At 40.2% G+C, this 16,144-nt stretch overlaps 2 protein-coding genes across 8 annotated transcripts in view; one reads left to right on the top strand and one right to left on the bottom strand.

The window, feature by feature from the left end:
• ano5a (anoctamin 5a) overlaps positions 1 to 16,144 on the bottom strand; it is an 805,725-nt gene that overhangs the window by 333,992 nt on the left and 455,589 nt on the right. The gene's annotated exons all lie outside the window — the stretch shown is intronic.
• The window catches only part of lrrk2 (leucine-rich repeat kinase 2), a 62,102-nt gene that overhangs the window by 9,275 nt on the left and 36,683 nt on the right, over positions 1 to 16,144 (top strand). For 6 of the 7 annotated variants that reach the window (XR_015525785.1, XR_015525786.1, XM_087310865.1 and 3 more), the window contains 13 exon segments: positions 430 to 554; positions 716 to 843; positions 3,515 to 3,659; positions 4,017 to 4,156; positions 5,815 to 5,943; positions 7,441 to 7,611; positions 8,626 to 8,890; positions 9,141 to 9,323; positions 11,464 to 11,570; positions 12,537 to 12,603; positions 14,301 to 14,500; positions 14,646 to 14,896; positions 15,984 to 16,132. Coding sequence is in view for 5 of the 7 variants with exons in the window: in XM_087310865.1 (XP_087166991.1) it covers positions 430 to 554; positions 716 to 843; positions 3,515 to 3,659; positions 4,017 to 4,156; positions 5,815 to 5,943; positions 7,441 to 7,611; positions 8,626 to 8,890; positions 9,141 to 9,323; positions 11,464 to 11,570; positions 12,537 to 12,603; positions 14,301 to 14,500; positions 14,646 to 14,896; positions 15,984 to 16,132 (2,060 nt within the window). In the remaining 2 variants the exon portion in view is untranslated. 7 annotated transcript variants of the gene reach the window in all.

The following is a 16,144-nucleotide window of genomic DNA, read 5'->3' as shown; positions in this document are numbered from 1 at the left end:
CACACAAGCACGCATTGAATATATGACTTGTGAGGACTCTGCATAGGCGTAATGTGTTCAATACTGTATATACTGCAAATTATATAGACCAATTTGAGGGATGTAAACAAAAAAGGTCCCAAAGTATTTCCTGTTTTACATTTTTAATGTCAATAGCTTCTGAGAATCCAAAAAGTGGCACATATTGATAAATGATGTTATAATAGCAGTTTTAACATTAGTTTATGATTGAATCTTCTCTTGTTACTGTTATAAAATAGTTTAAGTGGAGAATGTTCATGGCATAATGGCATGAACACATTGAAGTAGTCTATTGCCCTGCCCAAAAATTGTGTCCTCAGACCACATAAACACACACACTTTTCCATCTCTGCTCAATGAGGGATTCATATGATGAAGACTCTGCTGTAATAATAGTGTAATCATCAGGAGGGCCAGTCTGGACGACGGGTTCCTGATTCTCAGTCAGATCCTCATCGCTCTGAAGACTCACAACTTCCTTCCTGAAGTTCAGCTGGAGGGTCTGCGAGCAAGTTTAGTTCTTCTTAATCCAGGTGAAATGTCTGCCCATGTCCTGGTGGCCGTGAAATGAAATTGAGCTTTGGTGTTGTTTGTTCATTAATAGACCACATGCTAGCCACTTTCTAAAACATACTGCTAATAGTTCATCAAATTGCGATGCCTACACGATTTCTGCCTCTGTGTGTGTGTTCAGACAGGAGTTTGAGAGAGCATGGCGTCTCGGTGGCAGATCCTGATATGGTGGACGTTTCTCTACAGGTGTTGAAGAACCAGTGTGTCCTAGAGGGAGCTCACACTGTCTATCTGCAAGCACTTAATAGGGTAAATACTTTCTTGCAAGCTAAAAAGTAGCTTAACGTTTAAACTAGGGCTTAATCTCATGCTCAGAACTTAAAATCACAATCAGGGCTGACGCATCCATTGAGGCGACCTAGGCGGCTGCCGAGGGTGGTGTCCGCGATACCTCCCTTACCACCTGCATCCTCAGTTATGTCCGCGACACCTCCCTCACCACCCTAGTCCTCAGATATATTCGCGCATAGACGACAGAATAGAGAGGGTGGCGGCAGCAACACCTCCATCAGCACCCGCGTGTCTTCAGTTACATCTGCGCATGGGGCGGCAGAATAGAGGTCTGCGACACCCGTGCATGCTCAGTTATATCTGCGCATAAGGCGGCAGAATAGAGGTCCGCGACACCTCACTTCATTTTCATAACCGGTCACTTTCGTTTTCACAGTGGGCTTGAGGGCGGCGTGATCGTCCTCTGCCTAGAGCGGCAGTTCAGCTTGCTCCGGCCCTGATCACAATGAAATCAAGTCGAACAATATTATATAAATAGCTCTTAAGTGGCTATTTAAAATATTTTAAATGTTTTATATTTTGTTAATGACATACAGTGTCTGTATGCAACGGTTTTGCTGCATGTGAAATGTCCCAAACTATTTTTTTTAACTTTCCAGAATTGGCAAAAGTTTTTTTTTTTTTTTTTTTTTTTTTTTTTTTTTACTCAATCAAAACATGTTAAAAAAAACATTTATATGTTAAATATGCATTAAAAACAGTCAGGATAAAGTGTTATGTAAATTCGGACCACGAGTCCATGTATGGACATCATTTTTCTCTGAGAGTACATCATATCAGAAGATCATACTAAGGTTTTATTCTAATTAGCTTCCAATAAGCCCAAATGGCAAAGAGAAATAAATGCATGTAAAAATAAAACCTTGAGCCTTAAGAGGTTAAAGCAACTGCATGAAATGATGTAAATCTAAGGCTGCTTCCACACCTGTGAATGGATTCAGTTGTTCCGAAACAGAGATTACAATTGTTACATTGTTGCTCTTGGAGCGGTTCGCTTTCACACTGCAAAGTTTCTAATCGGACCAAAAGAGCTAAAGCAAGTCACGTGCGAGTAAACTCTCCTCACATTGGTCAGAGTGTCAGGGTTTATTTTGCCGCGTCCCGCTCAGCTGTCAGGAGAGGTGGTGATTTGGTGGTGATTGACAGGGTGCACGCGCGACGTGTCTGAGGAGAGATGCGGTGGGGAGGGGTGAGTGGGGTGCGCGACAATGCCTATTTGAGGACCGGGAGGGAGACGCGAGATTACCGGGAGATCATCACTCGTTTGCGGGCATACGGAGACTCGCGAAACTTCCCGCCCTACTCATAATTCTCTCTTCATATAGCCGTAAGCCTATTACATATCCATAAACGCTGTGATATAACCGCGATCGGATCGCTTTCTCACTGCAATCAAACCGCTCAAGGGTTCCTTTCAATCGAGCCGAAACCACCTTACTCAAGCGATCTCAGAGATTACTTTGGCGCGGAACAGAGCGCGATTACCCTGTTCACATATGCCAAACGAACCGCACTAACTGGGCAAACGAGATGTGTTCCGAACCAAAAGTGTAGGTGTGAAAGCACCCTAAGACAGCAACATGACATTAGCCCCTTTCACACATGCACACCTTTCCGGAAAATTACCGGCAATTTTCCGGAAAGGTGTGTATGTGTGAACAGGCCCTTTTTGAAAATACCGGTAAATTCGTTCTGGCTTTTTTCTGAAAAGAGAAGTTGTAACATTACCGGTAGTTTGCCGGAATCTGTGCTGTGTGAAGGAAGATTGCAGGAAAGAGCGTGTGCATGTCTAGAACGTGCTGAAGTGAGACGTCTGCTTTAGCCAATCAGAACCAGTCAGACGCATTCACGTCCACGCGGTTTATGAGAATAAAAGCCTTTAAATATTTTCCCAGACACATTTAGCTGCTAGAAGTTAGTCAGATCACGTTTATATGTTCATCTTAATGCCAGCCGTGTAATTAATTATCGATGAGATGCTTATGATAAGCCGTTGTTTGTTTACCTTCAAGCTTTGCGTGTGCCCGAAGTTGTTCACAATACTGATCCATCCACAGAGTTTGTGATGTAGTCAAGTGTTTACAAATACAAGCGCAGCCGTTTCGAGCTCATTTCTGGTTAATGATGTCAGAATTTGCCGGTATTTTGGAATGGATGTGTGTGTGTGTGTGTGTGCTCTTTTTCCGGAAAAATTTCCGTAACGTTCTCGCCTGTGTGAACAGCGCTTTTTTTGAATTTGAATTTGAGCGCTTTTTTTTCCGGAAGTCGTTCCGGAAATTTTCCATATATTTACCGGTATCACTGTGTGAAAGGGGCTATTATGATTATTTATCATATGTTCGATTATTATTAATATCTCATAATCCTGATAATGAAATTTATCACAATATAGGACGACTTTTCTGAAAACGTTGATCAAGTCATTCCTGTCATGTGTGGACGAGGAGAGGAGAGGAATAAAATGTTGCGTCTCGCAAAGACAACACTGGCCATAAGAGCTATTTTAAAAACTTATGCATAACTAACATATGCGATAATATTTCTCACTTTATGTAGAACTTCTGGACCAATGTTTGATCACGAATGTAGAACTATAATAGTGCAGTAAATGTGCTGTATTTGTGTGAAGTTTATCAGCAGCGAGTCGATTCAGGAGTGTGGTCTCGGCGTCCTGGCAGCGCTAGCCGACAGTTCGGGAGCTGTAGATCTGATGTGCCAGCAGGGGGCGATAGACACCGTTCTGCACACGCTACAGATGTTTCCACAGGAGCGCGGTGAGTCCAGTCACTTCTCCATCTGTAGACAGCGTTCCCATGGAATGATAACATGTTTTACGGTTTGGAAAAGACTTCAAGCTTGGATTGTCTCCAGAATAAATCACTGTTATACAATAACTTGCCTAATTACCCTTTCTTTACACTAATTATCCTAGTTAAACCTTTAAATGTCACTAAGCTGAACACTAGTGTCTTGAATATCTAGTCTAATATTATTTACTATAATCATGGCAAAGATAAAATAAATCAGTTATTAGAAATGAATTAAAACTCATGTTTATGTGTCAAATCTCTCCGTTAAACAGAAATTGGTGAATGTATACGTTTAGCAACTGAAAGCCTTATCTTTGGCAGATATTCACTACTGGGGTCTGAGTCTCCTCTTCCACCTGATCTCTAAGAAGAAACTGTCTCGTATGATGGTTCCTGTGCTGGCGTCTGTGTTGGTCAGCTCTGTGCGGAAACACAAAGAGGACTCAGTCATGCTGCTAAAGGTAGTTCACTGCAGTTATCATTAGCACTAACTGGTTTCCTCATGTTAACCCCTTCAATCTGTTGTTTTCAGTTTAAATCAGGAGTAAACTGAGTGACTGCGGGTGCATTATTCCACTCAGAAAAGCTTCTTTTGGTCAAGCTTGGGTTTCTTTTTAAAGCATCACATCAGTGGAGTTTGATACTACGGTTTGTTAGAGAATGTGTATCCCTGCTGAAAAACTGCTTAAACCAGCCTAAGCTGGTTGACTGGTTTTAACTGGTTGACCAGGCTGGTTTTAGAGGGGTTTTGGCCACTTCCAGCCTGGTCTTAGCTGGTCACGCAGGGAGAGCCTTGACCAGGGTGCGAATTACAGGGGGGTTTGGGGTGATTGACACACTTAAGGCTTGATCCCCCTAGGAAACATCAAAACAAGATGTGTGGGGGGGTCTACCTTTTGAAACTCACTCTAATCTGTATTTTAAATGATCATTCATTCATTTTTTCTTTTCAGCGTAGTCCCTTTTATTAATCTGGGATTGCCACGGTGGAATGAACCGCCAACTTATGCAGCAGATGCCCTTCCAGCTGCAACCCATCACTGGGAAACACCCGTACACACACTTTCACACATGCACTACGGACAATTTAGCTTACCCAATTCACCTGTGCTGCATGTCTTTGGACTGTGGGGGAAACCAGAGCACCTGGAGGAAACCCATGTGAACACTGGGAGAACATGCAAACTCCACACAGAAATGCCAGCTGAGGCTCGAAACAGCGACCTTCTTTCTGTGAGGTGACAGCACTACCTACTGTGCCACCGGGTCGCCTTTAAATCATAATGTTAATAGGTAAAATAATAGCTATCCATTTGACCACCCCTATAACGGTTCATACCATAGTAAATGCATAATCGTGCCAGTCGGTCCATTCGAGAAAAGTCACTCAACAGTCTGAAACCGGCAGATTGAGCATGATAGACACCGTAAGTTCACAAGACATGGAGAAAACCACGTTTTCTGATTAAATGGGTGTTCGTTTCTACACATTGCCTAAGAGTAAACTCAAATCAGATGCAATGTTTACGTAGTTTGTCCTAAAGTAAGCTGAAATGGGGGGTGTCCAAACTCGATCCTGGAGGGCCAGTGTCCTGCAGATTTTAGCTAACTTGCCTCAACACACCTGCAAGGATGTATCTAAAAAGCTTTGTAAGAGCTTGATTAGCTAGCCCAGGTGTGTCTGAATGGGGTTGGAACAAAACTTTGCAGGACACCGGCCCTCCAGGACCGAGTTTGGACATGCCTGGGCTAATCAGGTCAGAATACACTAAATATAGTCTATCCCACAAAACATTAAGATTCATTTCATGAATAAATTAGATGCAATTTAAATAAATACCCCCCCCCATTATAAGTGTTTAATTCACACACTGGTCGTGACGTATGAAATACTGTTCCCCTGTTCGCTTTTAGGAACCTTTTGACAGTGGAAATGGCCATAATAGTGTACTAAACCGTACCGTACCTGAACACTCAGTGAAAACATGCCATACGGGGCCTTCAATGAAAACTAGTCTTTAGGCTGATTTGGGTGCATGGAGAGCTTTGATTAATGCACACTGTCCTTTGTTGTGAAATAAACAACCTGACTGAACAGTGTGTGCTTTTTGTCCACCAGGGTCTACAGGTGGTGTGGAAGTTGTTGGACACCTGCTCGAGTGCTGCTGTGTGGCTGCAGAAAGAAGCGTTCGAGAAGGAGATCTTCCAGATCCTGCGGGAGAACACGGCCGATCAGCGCAGAGATCCGGTAAGAGATCGAAAAATAAATGACTCAGACTGTAGTGTTGAGCACTGGCATTACTACAATTATCAGCGCTACTAGATTAAAGGGGACTTACTATGCAAAAGTCACACTTTTAAAGTAGTTTAAATGCAATTTTATGGGAGTATTAAGTGAATATAAGCAGCCTCTAATAGTAAAATGTATGAATTTTTATCATTTATAATCCCACTTGATAAACCGTCTGTAGAAACATTTTTTGCTGCATATCCCAATTCACATGCATATACTACACTTTGTGTGAAGGAAAAGTATATACTTTTGAGTGTGTAACAAGAGTATAAAAGTTTTGGGATATACTACTGCCTCATTAACAGGCATGTTGCTTAGTCATGTCCCCCGTCAATCTTCCACATTTGTCATTTAATTTCCTACCTTATTGAAGCAGCAGCACGATAATCTGCCATCCATGAGTCTTACATGCAAAGAAATCTCATGTCTTTGGGTAATTATGCATTCAGAAGTTAATCTCCAAATTTATCTTTATGTTCACATTGTTGTTGCAGATGAAATATATTAAGGAAAACGCGGTTTAAATGTGTTCCAGTTGGCTAGATATAGTCATTCAAACAACTTTACCGAAGCCTTGCTACTTGACTGTTGGTCTTGCGAGTCGGCCATGTTTGTAGTTTGTTTACACTTTACCAGCGAATGTTTGCAGTTCTAAACAAATTCACATCTAATGCGCAATGTATTGTGGGCAATAATGTAGTATTGGAGTTTTTACCGGAAATGGTAAACCATCCAGGAAGCTTTGGCATTCTCTTTTCAACATGCTATCGTTAATACTAATTCTGTTCTTGAATACTATATAGGATGGATAGTATGCCAATTGGGGCGCAGCATCAGATTGACAGTATCCCTTTGAGGGGGAAAGCCCCGCCCACTAGTGACCATCTCTTACTCATTAGCATAGGGTGTCAATCTTGTTTTTGAATCTGCCACTATGCTGACACATGGGCATTTGTAGCTCCGCCTTCTTCTGAAAAGAGCACAATCTCATTTGAATTTAAAGCGATAGTCACCAAAACACCACCATTAAGATCAAAGCCTAAAAGGGTCAGATTTGGAGTGTTAGAAATCATTATTAATGTGGTGTTTTGAGCTGAAACTTCTCTCACACACACTCTAGGGACATCAGAGACTTATTTTAGATCTTGGGGTGTAGTAGGTCCCCTTTTAAAGACACAGTTCACTCAAATGTAAAATCGATCATTTACTCACCCTTCACTTGTTCCAAACCTGTTTGACTTTCTTCTGTTGAACACAAAAGATACCTTGAAGAATGTCATAAATAAACTGGAAGTCAATGGTTACAGGTTTATTTTTTTTTTCCTACTCTTGAGGTCAGTGGTTGCAGGTTTGCAGCTTTCTTCAGAATATCTTTGTATGAAAACTGTATATATGTTTGTCTCTCTAAGAAAAGCGAGTCCTCCTGTAAATTCGGCTTGTGTTCGTCTTCAGCTGCAGGGAATGAGCTGCCTGTGCTTGTCTAAGATGGTGACGGATGGAGAGATCCTGTATGCTCTGCTGGAGAGAGCGTGTGAGGATGGAGACGTGGACATGGCAGAGTGTCTGATTCAGCTGGGCGCCGACGTCAACAAGAAAACCAAGAGCGATTCACTCCTATATCAGGTCTGAAATCTGGAACTTTAAACTCTGAATTGACAATTTATTTCAAACCTACAGTGTATATATAAACACTTTCAGTAAACGCAGCAATTTTCATAAGCTAAAGGTTTATTTCTCTCCGATATTGTTGACAGTTGTCTAAATCTGTTTAGTTAGGCACTTCTCCTTTGTGGAGATGCTGGTTAGACAGCATGATTATTGCACAGGTGTGGCTTAGGCTGGCCAACTCAATATAATAAACAAAAGGCCACTCAAGTTTTTTATTTTTTTTTTATACTATGGGGAAGATTAAAATGTCTGTATTACTAATGCTAACTAGATCACATGTAGCGTGTCTTAGCCAATCACATGGGAAGCTGTATCCCTTCCTATGTGATTGGCTGTGGATACACGCATCATTCATTCTGTTTGGCTTAGTCCTTTTATTAACTTTAGATTGCCACAGCGGAATGAACCATTAACTTATCCACCATATGTTTTACGTAGCGAATGCCCTTCCAGCTGCAACCCATCACTGGGAAACACCTATAGAAACTCATTCGCACACTAGACAATTTAGCTTACCCAATTCTCCTATAGTGCATGTGTTTGGACAAGTTGCAGTCCTGGCTGGGTCAGTTGGCGTTTCTGTGTGGAGTTTGCATGTTCTCCCTCGTGTTGATGTGGGTTTTCTCCAGGTGCTCCTGTTTCCCCCATAATCCAAAGTTACATGCGCTATAGGGGAATTGGGTAAGCTAAATTGTCCGTAGTGTATGAGTGTGAATGCACGAGTGTATGGGTGTTTCCCAGTGATGGGTTGCAGCTGGAAGGGCATCCGTGGTGTAAAACATGCTGGATAAGTTGGTGGTTCATTCCGCTGTGGCGACCCCTGCTTATTAAAGGGACTAAGCTGAAAAGAAAACAAATGAATGAATAATGGAAGTTAATGGGGCAAAAACAGTCCCCAACATAATGAAAGGGGGAGTCAATTTGAACAATACACAAGGTACAGTCTTGAGTTTTTATCTGTGTGTGCAGGCGTGTGATCGTGGGGCTCCCCTGGCTCTGCTGGAGCTTTTGGTTTCTTCAGGCGTTCATGAGCAGCATCTGCGTGGAGCTCTGAGTGTGTGCGTGCGGAGGTCGGATGATCCTGCTGTCACTCTGATCCTCCGCCGTCTGGGACTTGACCACACCAACAGCGCCCTGTGTCTCGGCAGCGTCCGCATCGGACACATGAAGGCCTCGTGGATCAGCGCTCTTCTGTCTGAGCGCAGGAGTCAATCTACAAACACGCACTACAGCAGTGAGTCTGTTCACACCAATGCTAATGCTAATGCCATCTGGAGTTGTTCATTTATTTATGACATGATAATCTATTCTGGATTGATTATACATCAATATTTGGTGGAATGACCCTGTATAATCGACAAAGTAATGTAATATACAACATTACCTAACCTGCACAAACTCATTACGATTCTGCTTGATTTTTGTAGTTTTAAAGCTAGCTTGAATGCTATCTGTTGAATCTATCTGTTTTTGTACCTTTTAAGGTAAAGGTCAGCGTTTGGCCAGACAGATCTCGCAGCTCCAGAGGAAGAAGGGGATTGTGGGAGTTAGCAGATTATCGAGTGATGTCAGCACATCAGGATATTTCACCGATGAGGAAAGTGACGACTCGCATATTTCCTTAGAGGACAGCTTGGTCTTTATGTTCGATGAGTTGGAGAGCGACGGTAGGATAGCAACATCATAAAACATGCTAGCAATGTTAGTAAATGTTGGCAAAGTTCTAGAACATTACCAATAATATTAAACATGTTAGCAAAGTATTACAAATATGCCAATGCTCTAAAACATGTTAGCATCATTATACAAACATTCTAGAAACATGGTAAAACATGCTAGCAATACATGATAGCAATGTGTTACAAACATTGTCAATGTTCTAAAACATGTTCGCATCATTATACAAACATTCTAGAAACATGGTAAAACATGTTAGCAGTACATGGTAGCAATGTGTTTCAAATATCCATAATGTTTGAAAACGTATTACCAATATTCAAAAACATGTTAGCAAATTGTGAAAACATTCTAGAAACATGGTAGAATATGCTAGCAATACATGATGGCAATGTGTTAAAAATATTGTCAATGTTGTAAAACTTTACCAGCATTTTAAAACATGTTTGCAACATTTATTCATTTTCCTTTAGCTTAATCCCTATTTATATTGGGTCACCACAGCAGAATGAACTGTTCCAGCATATGTTTTACGCAGCAGATGCCCTTCCGGCCGCAACCCAGTGCTGGGAAAATGTTAGCAACATTATAAAAACATTCTAGAAACATGCTAGCAATACATAGTTGCAATGTGTTACAAATATTGGCAATGTTCTAAAACATGTTATGGATATTCTGAAACCTGTTAGCATCATTTATGAAAACAATTTAGAAACATGGTAACATGCTAGCAATACATTGTAGCAATGCGTTACAAATATTGGTTCTAAAACATGTTATCAATATTTTAAAACATATTAGCAACATTCTAGAAACATGCTTGAAGATGCTAATACATGGTATCAATGTGTTAAAATTGTTTGGCTTTTTTAAAAGATGAAGTGAAAATTCTAAGATGTTACCATTGTAAAGCATGCTAAAAATAGGAAAACATGCCAGACCAATGTGGAAAAACGTGGTAGCAAATTAAAAAAATGTTAGCAATGCTTTCAAACATGATACCAAGGGAAATTGCATGATATCTATGTTGCTAGCATAGCTTATCAGTGTGAAACAAATATGCTAAAAACGTGTTAGTGTAAGAAGCATTCTACCAATGTAATGCATAATGTGCTCAGTTATATTAGCAATGTGCTGAAACATGTTAATGTGATTTAGCACAGCAGATGTTTAAAACATGCTACCAGTGTGTTGGCATAAATGCTGTTGTTCTAAATCATGCGCAAAATGAGCTGAACATGCTAGACCAAAGCTAGCAAAATGCTAAAACAAAAACTTTTTTAAAACAAACTAGTAAATAAATAAAACATGCATGTTAAAACATTATAAACATGCTAGTAATCTGCCAGTAGCTAAAAGATCCTACCAATGTGGTAAAACATGCTAGCATGATTGTAAAATGTTAGCAGTGCTCTAAAATTATAGCAACTTAAGACAGCAATGTATTAATGTGCTAGTAAAATGCTAGCAAAGTTAAAACATGTTTGCTACATTGTATAGGGGTGTTAAACATGCTAGCAACATTCTAAAACATGCTGGGAAGGATTGAAAACATGCTGCCAATGTGTTGAAAGGCTGTTGTTCTAAAACATGTTAAACATGAGGTAAAACATGTTAGACTAAAGCTAGCCATGTGGTAAAAATGCTCACGTTTCTAAAAAAAAACGATAAATACATAAAACATGCACGTTAAAACATTATAAACATGCTAGTAATCTGCCAGTAGCTAAAGTATTCTAACAATGCTAACAGTTTTAAAACCTGTTGAAAATGACAGCGACGCACTACAATGCTTGTTGCATGTTCTGTCAACAATGTATTAAAACATGCTAGTAAAGTACTAGCTAAGTTAAACATGTTTGCAACATGCTATTAAAATGTTAAACATGCTAGCAACATTATGAAACATGCTACAATGTTAGCGCAAAGCAAATACCTATCAGCATTTTAACAAATGAGCAATAGCAAATGGCTAACAGGGAATGAAAACTTTAACAGAGCTAAAACTTTAAACTCTGGGATGTTGAAATTAAACATGCTAATCTGTCTAGCATCAGTATTTGTCTTGAGAAACTCTTTCAACTAGTAGTCTGTATTTATCTGATAGCATTAACGTTTGTCACCTCATAGGCAGTGACGGCCCTCCACATGGATTCATGCTAATCAGTGATTCTCTGGAAGTTAGCAGGAGACCCGTCTGGAGGCGTCGCAGCCACAGCCGACGTACCAGTTCAGAGGTAACAGATCACACACACTTTTGGTGGGCTGTTTGCTTTTTCTGCTCATATCTTGCCCCATGTACATGCTTTTGGTATAAAGTGTCCAAATGTCGATTCAGTCAGGTATAAACATTTAGCGACTGCTTCCATTGGAGTTTTGAATGGTAACGGCCAATAGGATATGGATAGTGGTGACTTGGTTCTGGTTAGCAGTCATCATTTAACAATTTGTATCGTCTTTATTCTTATTGCCTGGTAAGGGGGGTATGGATGATTCTAAGGGTCCATGCCGTTTCGGGGCCCCCAGAGATGCTATTAGGGGCCCACCAGAACCCTTTCCCAACCCATTGCTATAACATCTGTAAGCCTCCCTGTGTAGCATGTTTAGTGTGTATCATGCACGATAGATTTGTTCTGGTTATGTATACGCAGCACACACTGCCCAAGAAAAAACATCTTCTAAGGGGGTACAATAAATTGCAGAGTGTAATTTTGGCTACTAGAGGGAGTGTATTCACAACAAACATAGGCGTAGTTTGATGATGATGTGACTGAGTGTGGAATCATGGGAGTTGTAGTCTTCATTCATTTATTGTTTTCGGCTTAGTCCCTTTATTAATCTGGGGTTGCCACAGTGGAAAAGCAGCCATAGACTTCCTTAGTATATTTTGTTTCTACTATGAAAGTCAATGGCTGTTTTTCCGAAATTCTTCACAATATCTTGTTTTGTTTAACATAAATTCAACTTGGAGCCTTTTGAGTGCGAGTAAATGATGAAATTTGACCGTTTCATTCCATTCATTCTATATGGAGGAATAAAATAGAGCTACAGCGGTTTCCCTGGTTTAGAAACATAATGATTATATTTTCCCAGGAATTTACAATGTCATTCTCTTGATCACATGAGATGGAAACAGGGCTTTAGATGTCTATGGTTTAGTTTTCACTCTCTAAAGTAGTCTCGGATTGATTGTTTTTCTGCAGGGCTACCATGGAGAGGCGGATCCAAGTGTCCCTGTGCAGAAGCACGCCAACTCCCACAACATCAGAGGTACAAGCTGTTACCTAAACTGTTCATACAGAGTTGACTATCTTTGTCTTGTTGGGTAAAACTTGAAGAGGTGTTCATAAGACTGTCATTAAACCTTTATATTCATGAATGTGAATGGGATTTTATGCTAAAGTGTCTTTCACTCCGTTTTGTCATTTTAAATGCAAAGATGACATTGTTTTGACAACTTGACATAAAAAAAATACATCCAACCCAGTCTCATTCTAAAAACGACATGTCCCGGTAGGTACATATTTGTGCAGTTTTTGTTTTCGCGAATTCGTGAGAGGCCGCTGTGTGCGCTTTTTCATATCTCGAACGTCTCTCATGAGTTCCGTTTGCGCCCGCGCTGTTCTCGCGTCAACCCACCAGAGACTGCTGTCTGAGCAACAATTTAGAAAAGCCGTCTAGCAAAAGAAAAGTTTTTTTTTTTATTTTTTTTTATTTTTTTATTTTTTTTATTTTTTTTTTTTTTAACCACGTTTTTGGATTTCACCACACTCTCACCCTGTTATGAACTCGTTCACTTATTTTTTTTTTTTGGATTCTGTTTTCGTCTTACCTGATTTTTGGAACCGCTCTTCCCCAGCCTCGAACCCGCTCGCCGTGGTCAACTCCTCCCTGCATCTGAAGTTCGCCGAATTGTTTTAATGCCACACCAGAGGCATTGGTGGTAGCACTTTACAATAAGGTTCATTAGTTAATGCATTTACTAATGATGAACAGCACTTATTAATCATAATTGAACATTTACTAATGCATTATTAACGTCCAAACTCATGCTTGTTAACATTAGTTAATGCACCGTAAGTTAACATGAACTCGCGATGAACAACTGTATTTTCATTAACTAACGTTAACTAACATGAACAAACAATGAACAATACATTTATTAAGTATTTGTTTGTTAATAAATGCATAATTAACTAATGAACCTTATTGTAAAGTGTGACCTATATTCATTATAGGAAAAAAAACATACAGATAACAACAACACTAAAACGAGTCAAATACAATCTTTTAGTTTGATTGTTGACGCATCAAACGCGCATATTTATTTATTTATTTATTTATTTATTTATTTATTTATTTATTTATTTATTTATTTATTTATTTCAAAATCTACTTCTTCAATATCTCTTTTTTTTTTTTTTTTTTTTTTTTTTTTTTTTTTTTCAGTTCAAAAACACCTCCCAGATATCACCAAGTTCCAACATCGCCTCATTCTGAAAGCTTAGCCCTATACACATTTCTGGCGATCGTGAATTATGTAGCCAGAAGTACATATGGGTGCATTTTTTTTTTTTTTTTTTTTCTTCTTTAAAACGAACGCTATGGGGCCGTATGACAGTGTTTCTTTTCGCGCTAAAGAAATTCGAGATCTCAGTGTACACAGCGGCCTCTGGTGGATTCGCAAAACCAAAAACTGCGAAAAACGCACCTCCTGAGGCATTTTTGGCACTCTACAGAAATGTGTATAGGGGTACATGTTCAGAATGAGACTGGGTTGCAAAATGTTTTTTATTATTACATATGTGAGCTTTTCAAGAGCCAAACATGTTGTTTGGTTTCTCAACCTAAGTCCAATGGAGGGGCCATTAACATTTTGTGGCCATTTTATTTTTTAATTTTTTTTTTTTATACATGAACACCCCTTCAAATAAAGCGTTGTCATTTTTTTTATCTGATGTCCTCAGGTCAGGGTTTCTCTGAGAGTTTCTCCAGTCCTGTGGTCCTGGATAAAGACCCGGTGCGTCTGCTGGATCTGTCTGGGAATGAGCTGAACGATCTCTCCTGTCTGACGGATCTGAACTCTCTCAAGAAACTGATTGAAAACCTTCATCGGCTCGATTTGAGCGGCAACAATCTGTCACAGTTTCCCAGCATTCTCTGTCAGGTGAGTGAATGCTATATCTCCTCCCTCTTTAGCAACCGCTCTTCTCTGAACCGCCCTCGATTACAACGAAAGGGGAATCGATGTGAACGAAACACACGGGATAAACACAATGAAATCTATTTCCCCATTGTGTGTCGTCTCTCAGAGTTTGCGCAGTCTGACTCGTCTGGATCTGCAGGGAAACCATCTGCAGTGTTTGCCATCTGAACTGCTCAGTTTACCAGCGCTCCACACACTGAACGTGTCCCGCAACTGCATCGGTCCGCTCCTGCAGCTGGAGCCCGGCGTCTGCAGTCCAGCCCTGCGGCGCCTCAACCTGTCCTTCAACCAGATCACCGTCTGCCCATTCCAGCTGCGCAGCGCCACCCAGAGGCTGGAGGAGCTCTCACTGGAGGGGTGCGGCTGCAGGGGTATTATGGGAGTAACGGGGTCTTTTTTTTTTTTTTTATAGGCTTTACATGGCCTTTATTAAAGGTTTTGCAATATCTTTATTATGAGGGTTAGAGGACCTTTTATTATGGTCTTTATAGGGCATTTATTATGGGGGGTACAGAGTCTTTATTATGGGATTTACAGTGCCTTTTATTATGGGGTTACATGGCCTTTATTATAAGTTTTACAATGCCTTTTATTATGGGATTTACAGGGCCTTTATTATGTGATTTACATTGACTTTTTATGGGCTTTACGTGGTCTTTACAGGGCCTTTTTTAATGGGGGTTATAGGACCTTTTATAGTGGACTTTACAGGGTATTTACTATGGGGGTTACAGGGCCTTTGTTATGGGGGGTACATGGCCTTTATTATAGGCTTTACAATGGTTTTATTATTGGAATTTCAGGGCATTTATTATGGGCTTTACATGGACTTTTTATGGGCTTTACGTGGTCTTTATTATGGGGGTACATGGCCTTTATTATAGGCTTTACATGGCATTTATTATGGGATTTTCAGAGCCTTTATTATGGACTTTACAGGGCCTTAATTATAGGCTTTACATGGCTTTTATCATGAGTTTTACGGGACCTTTATTATGGGCTTTACATGGCCTTATATTATGGCTTATACAGGGCCTTTAATTATGGGCTTTACAGGGCCTTAATTATGGACTTTACAGGGCCTTTATGGACTTTACATGGACCTTATTATGGAAGTTACAGGGTCTTTATTATAGGGGGTACATGGCCTTTATTATAGGCTTTACAGTGCCTTTATTATGGGGGTTTTAGGACCTTTTATTATGGACTTTACATGGCATTTTCATGGGGTTTACAGGGCCTTTATTATGGGGGGTACATGGCCTTTATTACAGTTTAACTTTCAGATCATCTTAAGCAGGTCTTCATGCTTTAATACTCCTGAGTTGCTGCTGTCTGATTTGCTATTTGTATTAAGTTGAAGCAATGTGCTTGATCAAGTGGCTGGTCAGTGTAAATAAGTGCACAAAAGAGGTGAACTGACGATATAATCTCTCTTTTCCAGAAATCAGATCTCCGAACTCTCCCTCCCGCTCTGTCTGGCTGAGCTGAAGGTTTTAGACGTCAGTAAGAATCAGGTTAAAATAGTTTCAGACAACTTCCTTGCGGAATGCCTCAAGATGGAAACTTTCATCGCTTCTGTTAACCAGATCAGTAAGTCCACCT

Source organism: Danio rerio, chromosome 25, assembly GCF_052040795.2.
Source record: "Danio rerio strain M-AB ecotype USA chromosome 25, GRCz13ab, whole genome shotgun sequence".
NCBI classification, from domain to species: Eukaryota; Metazoa; Chordata; class Actinopteri; order Cypriniformes; family Danionidae; genus Danio; species Danio rerio.
Note: the sequence above shows the minus strand (reverse complement) of the source record. Positions and strands in the feature narration are given on the sequence as shown.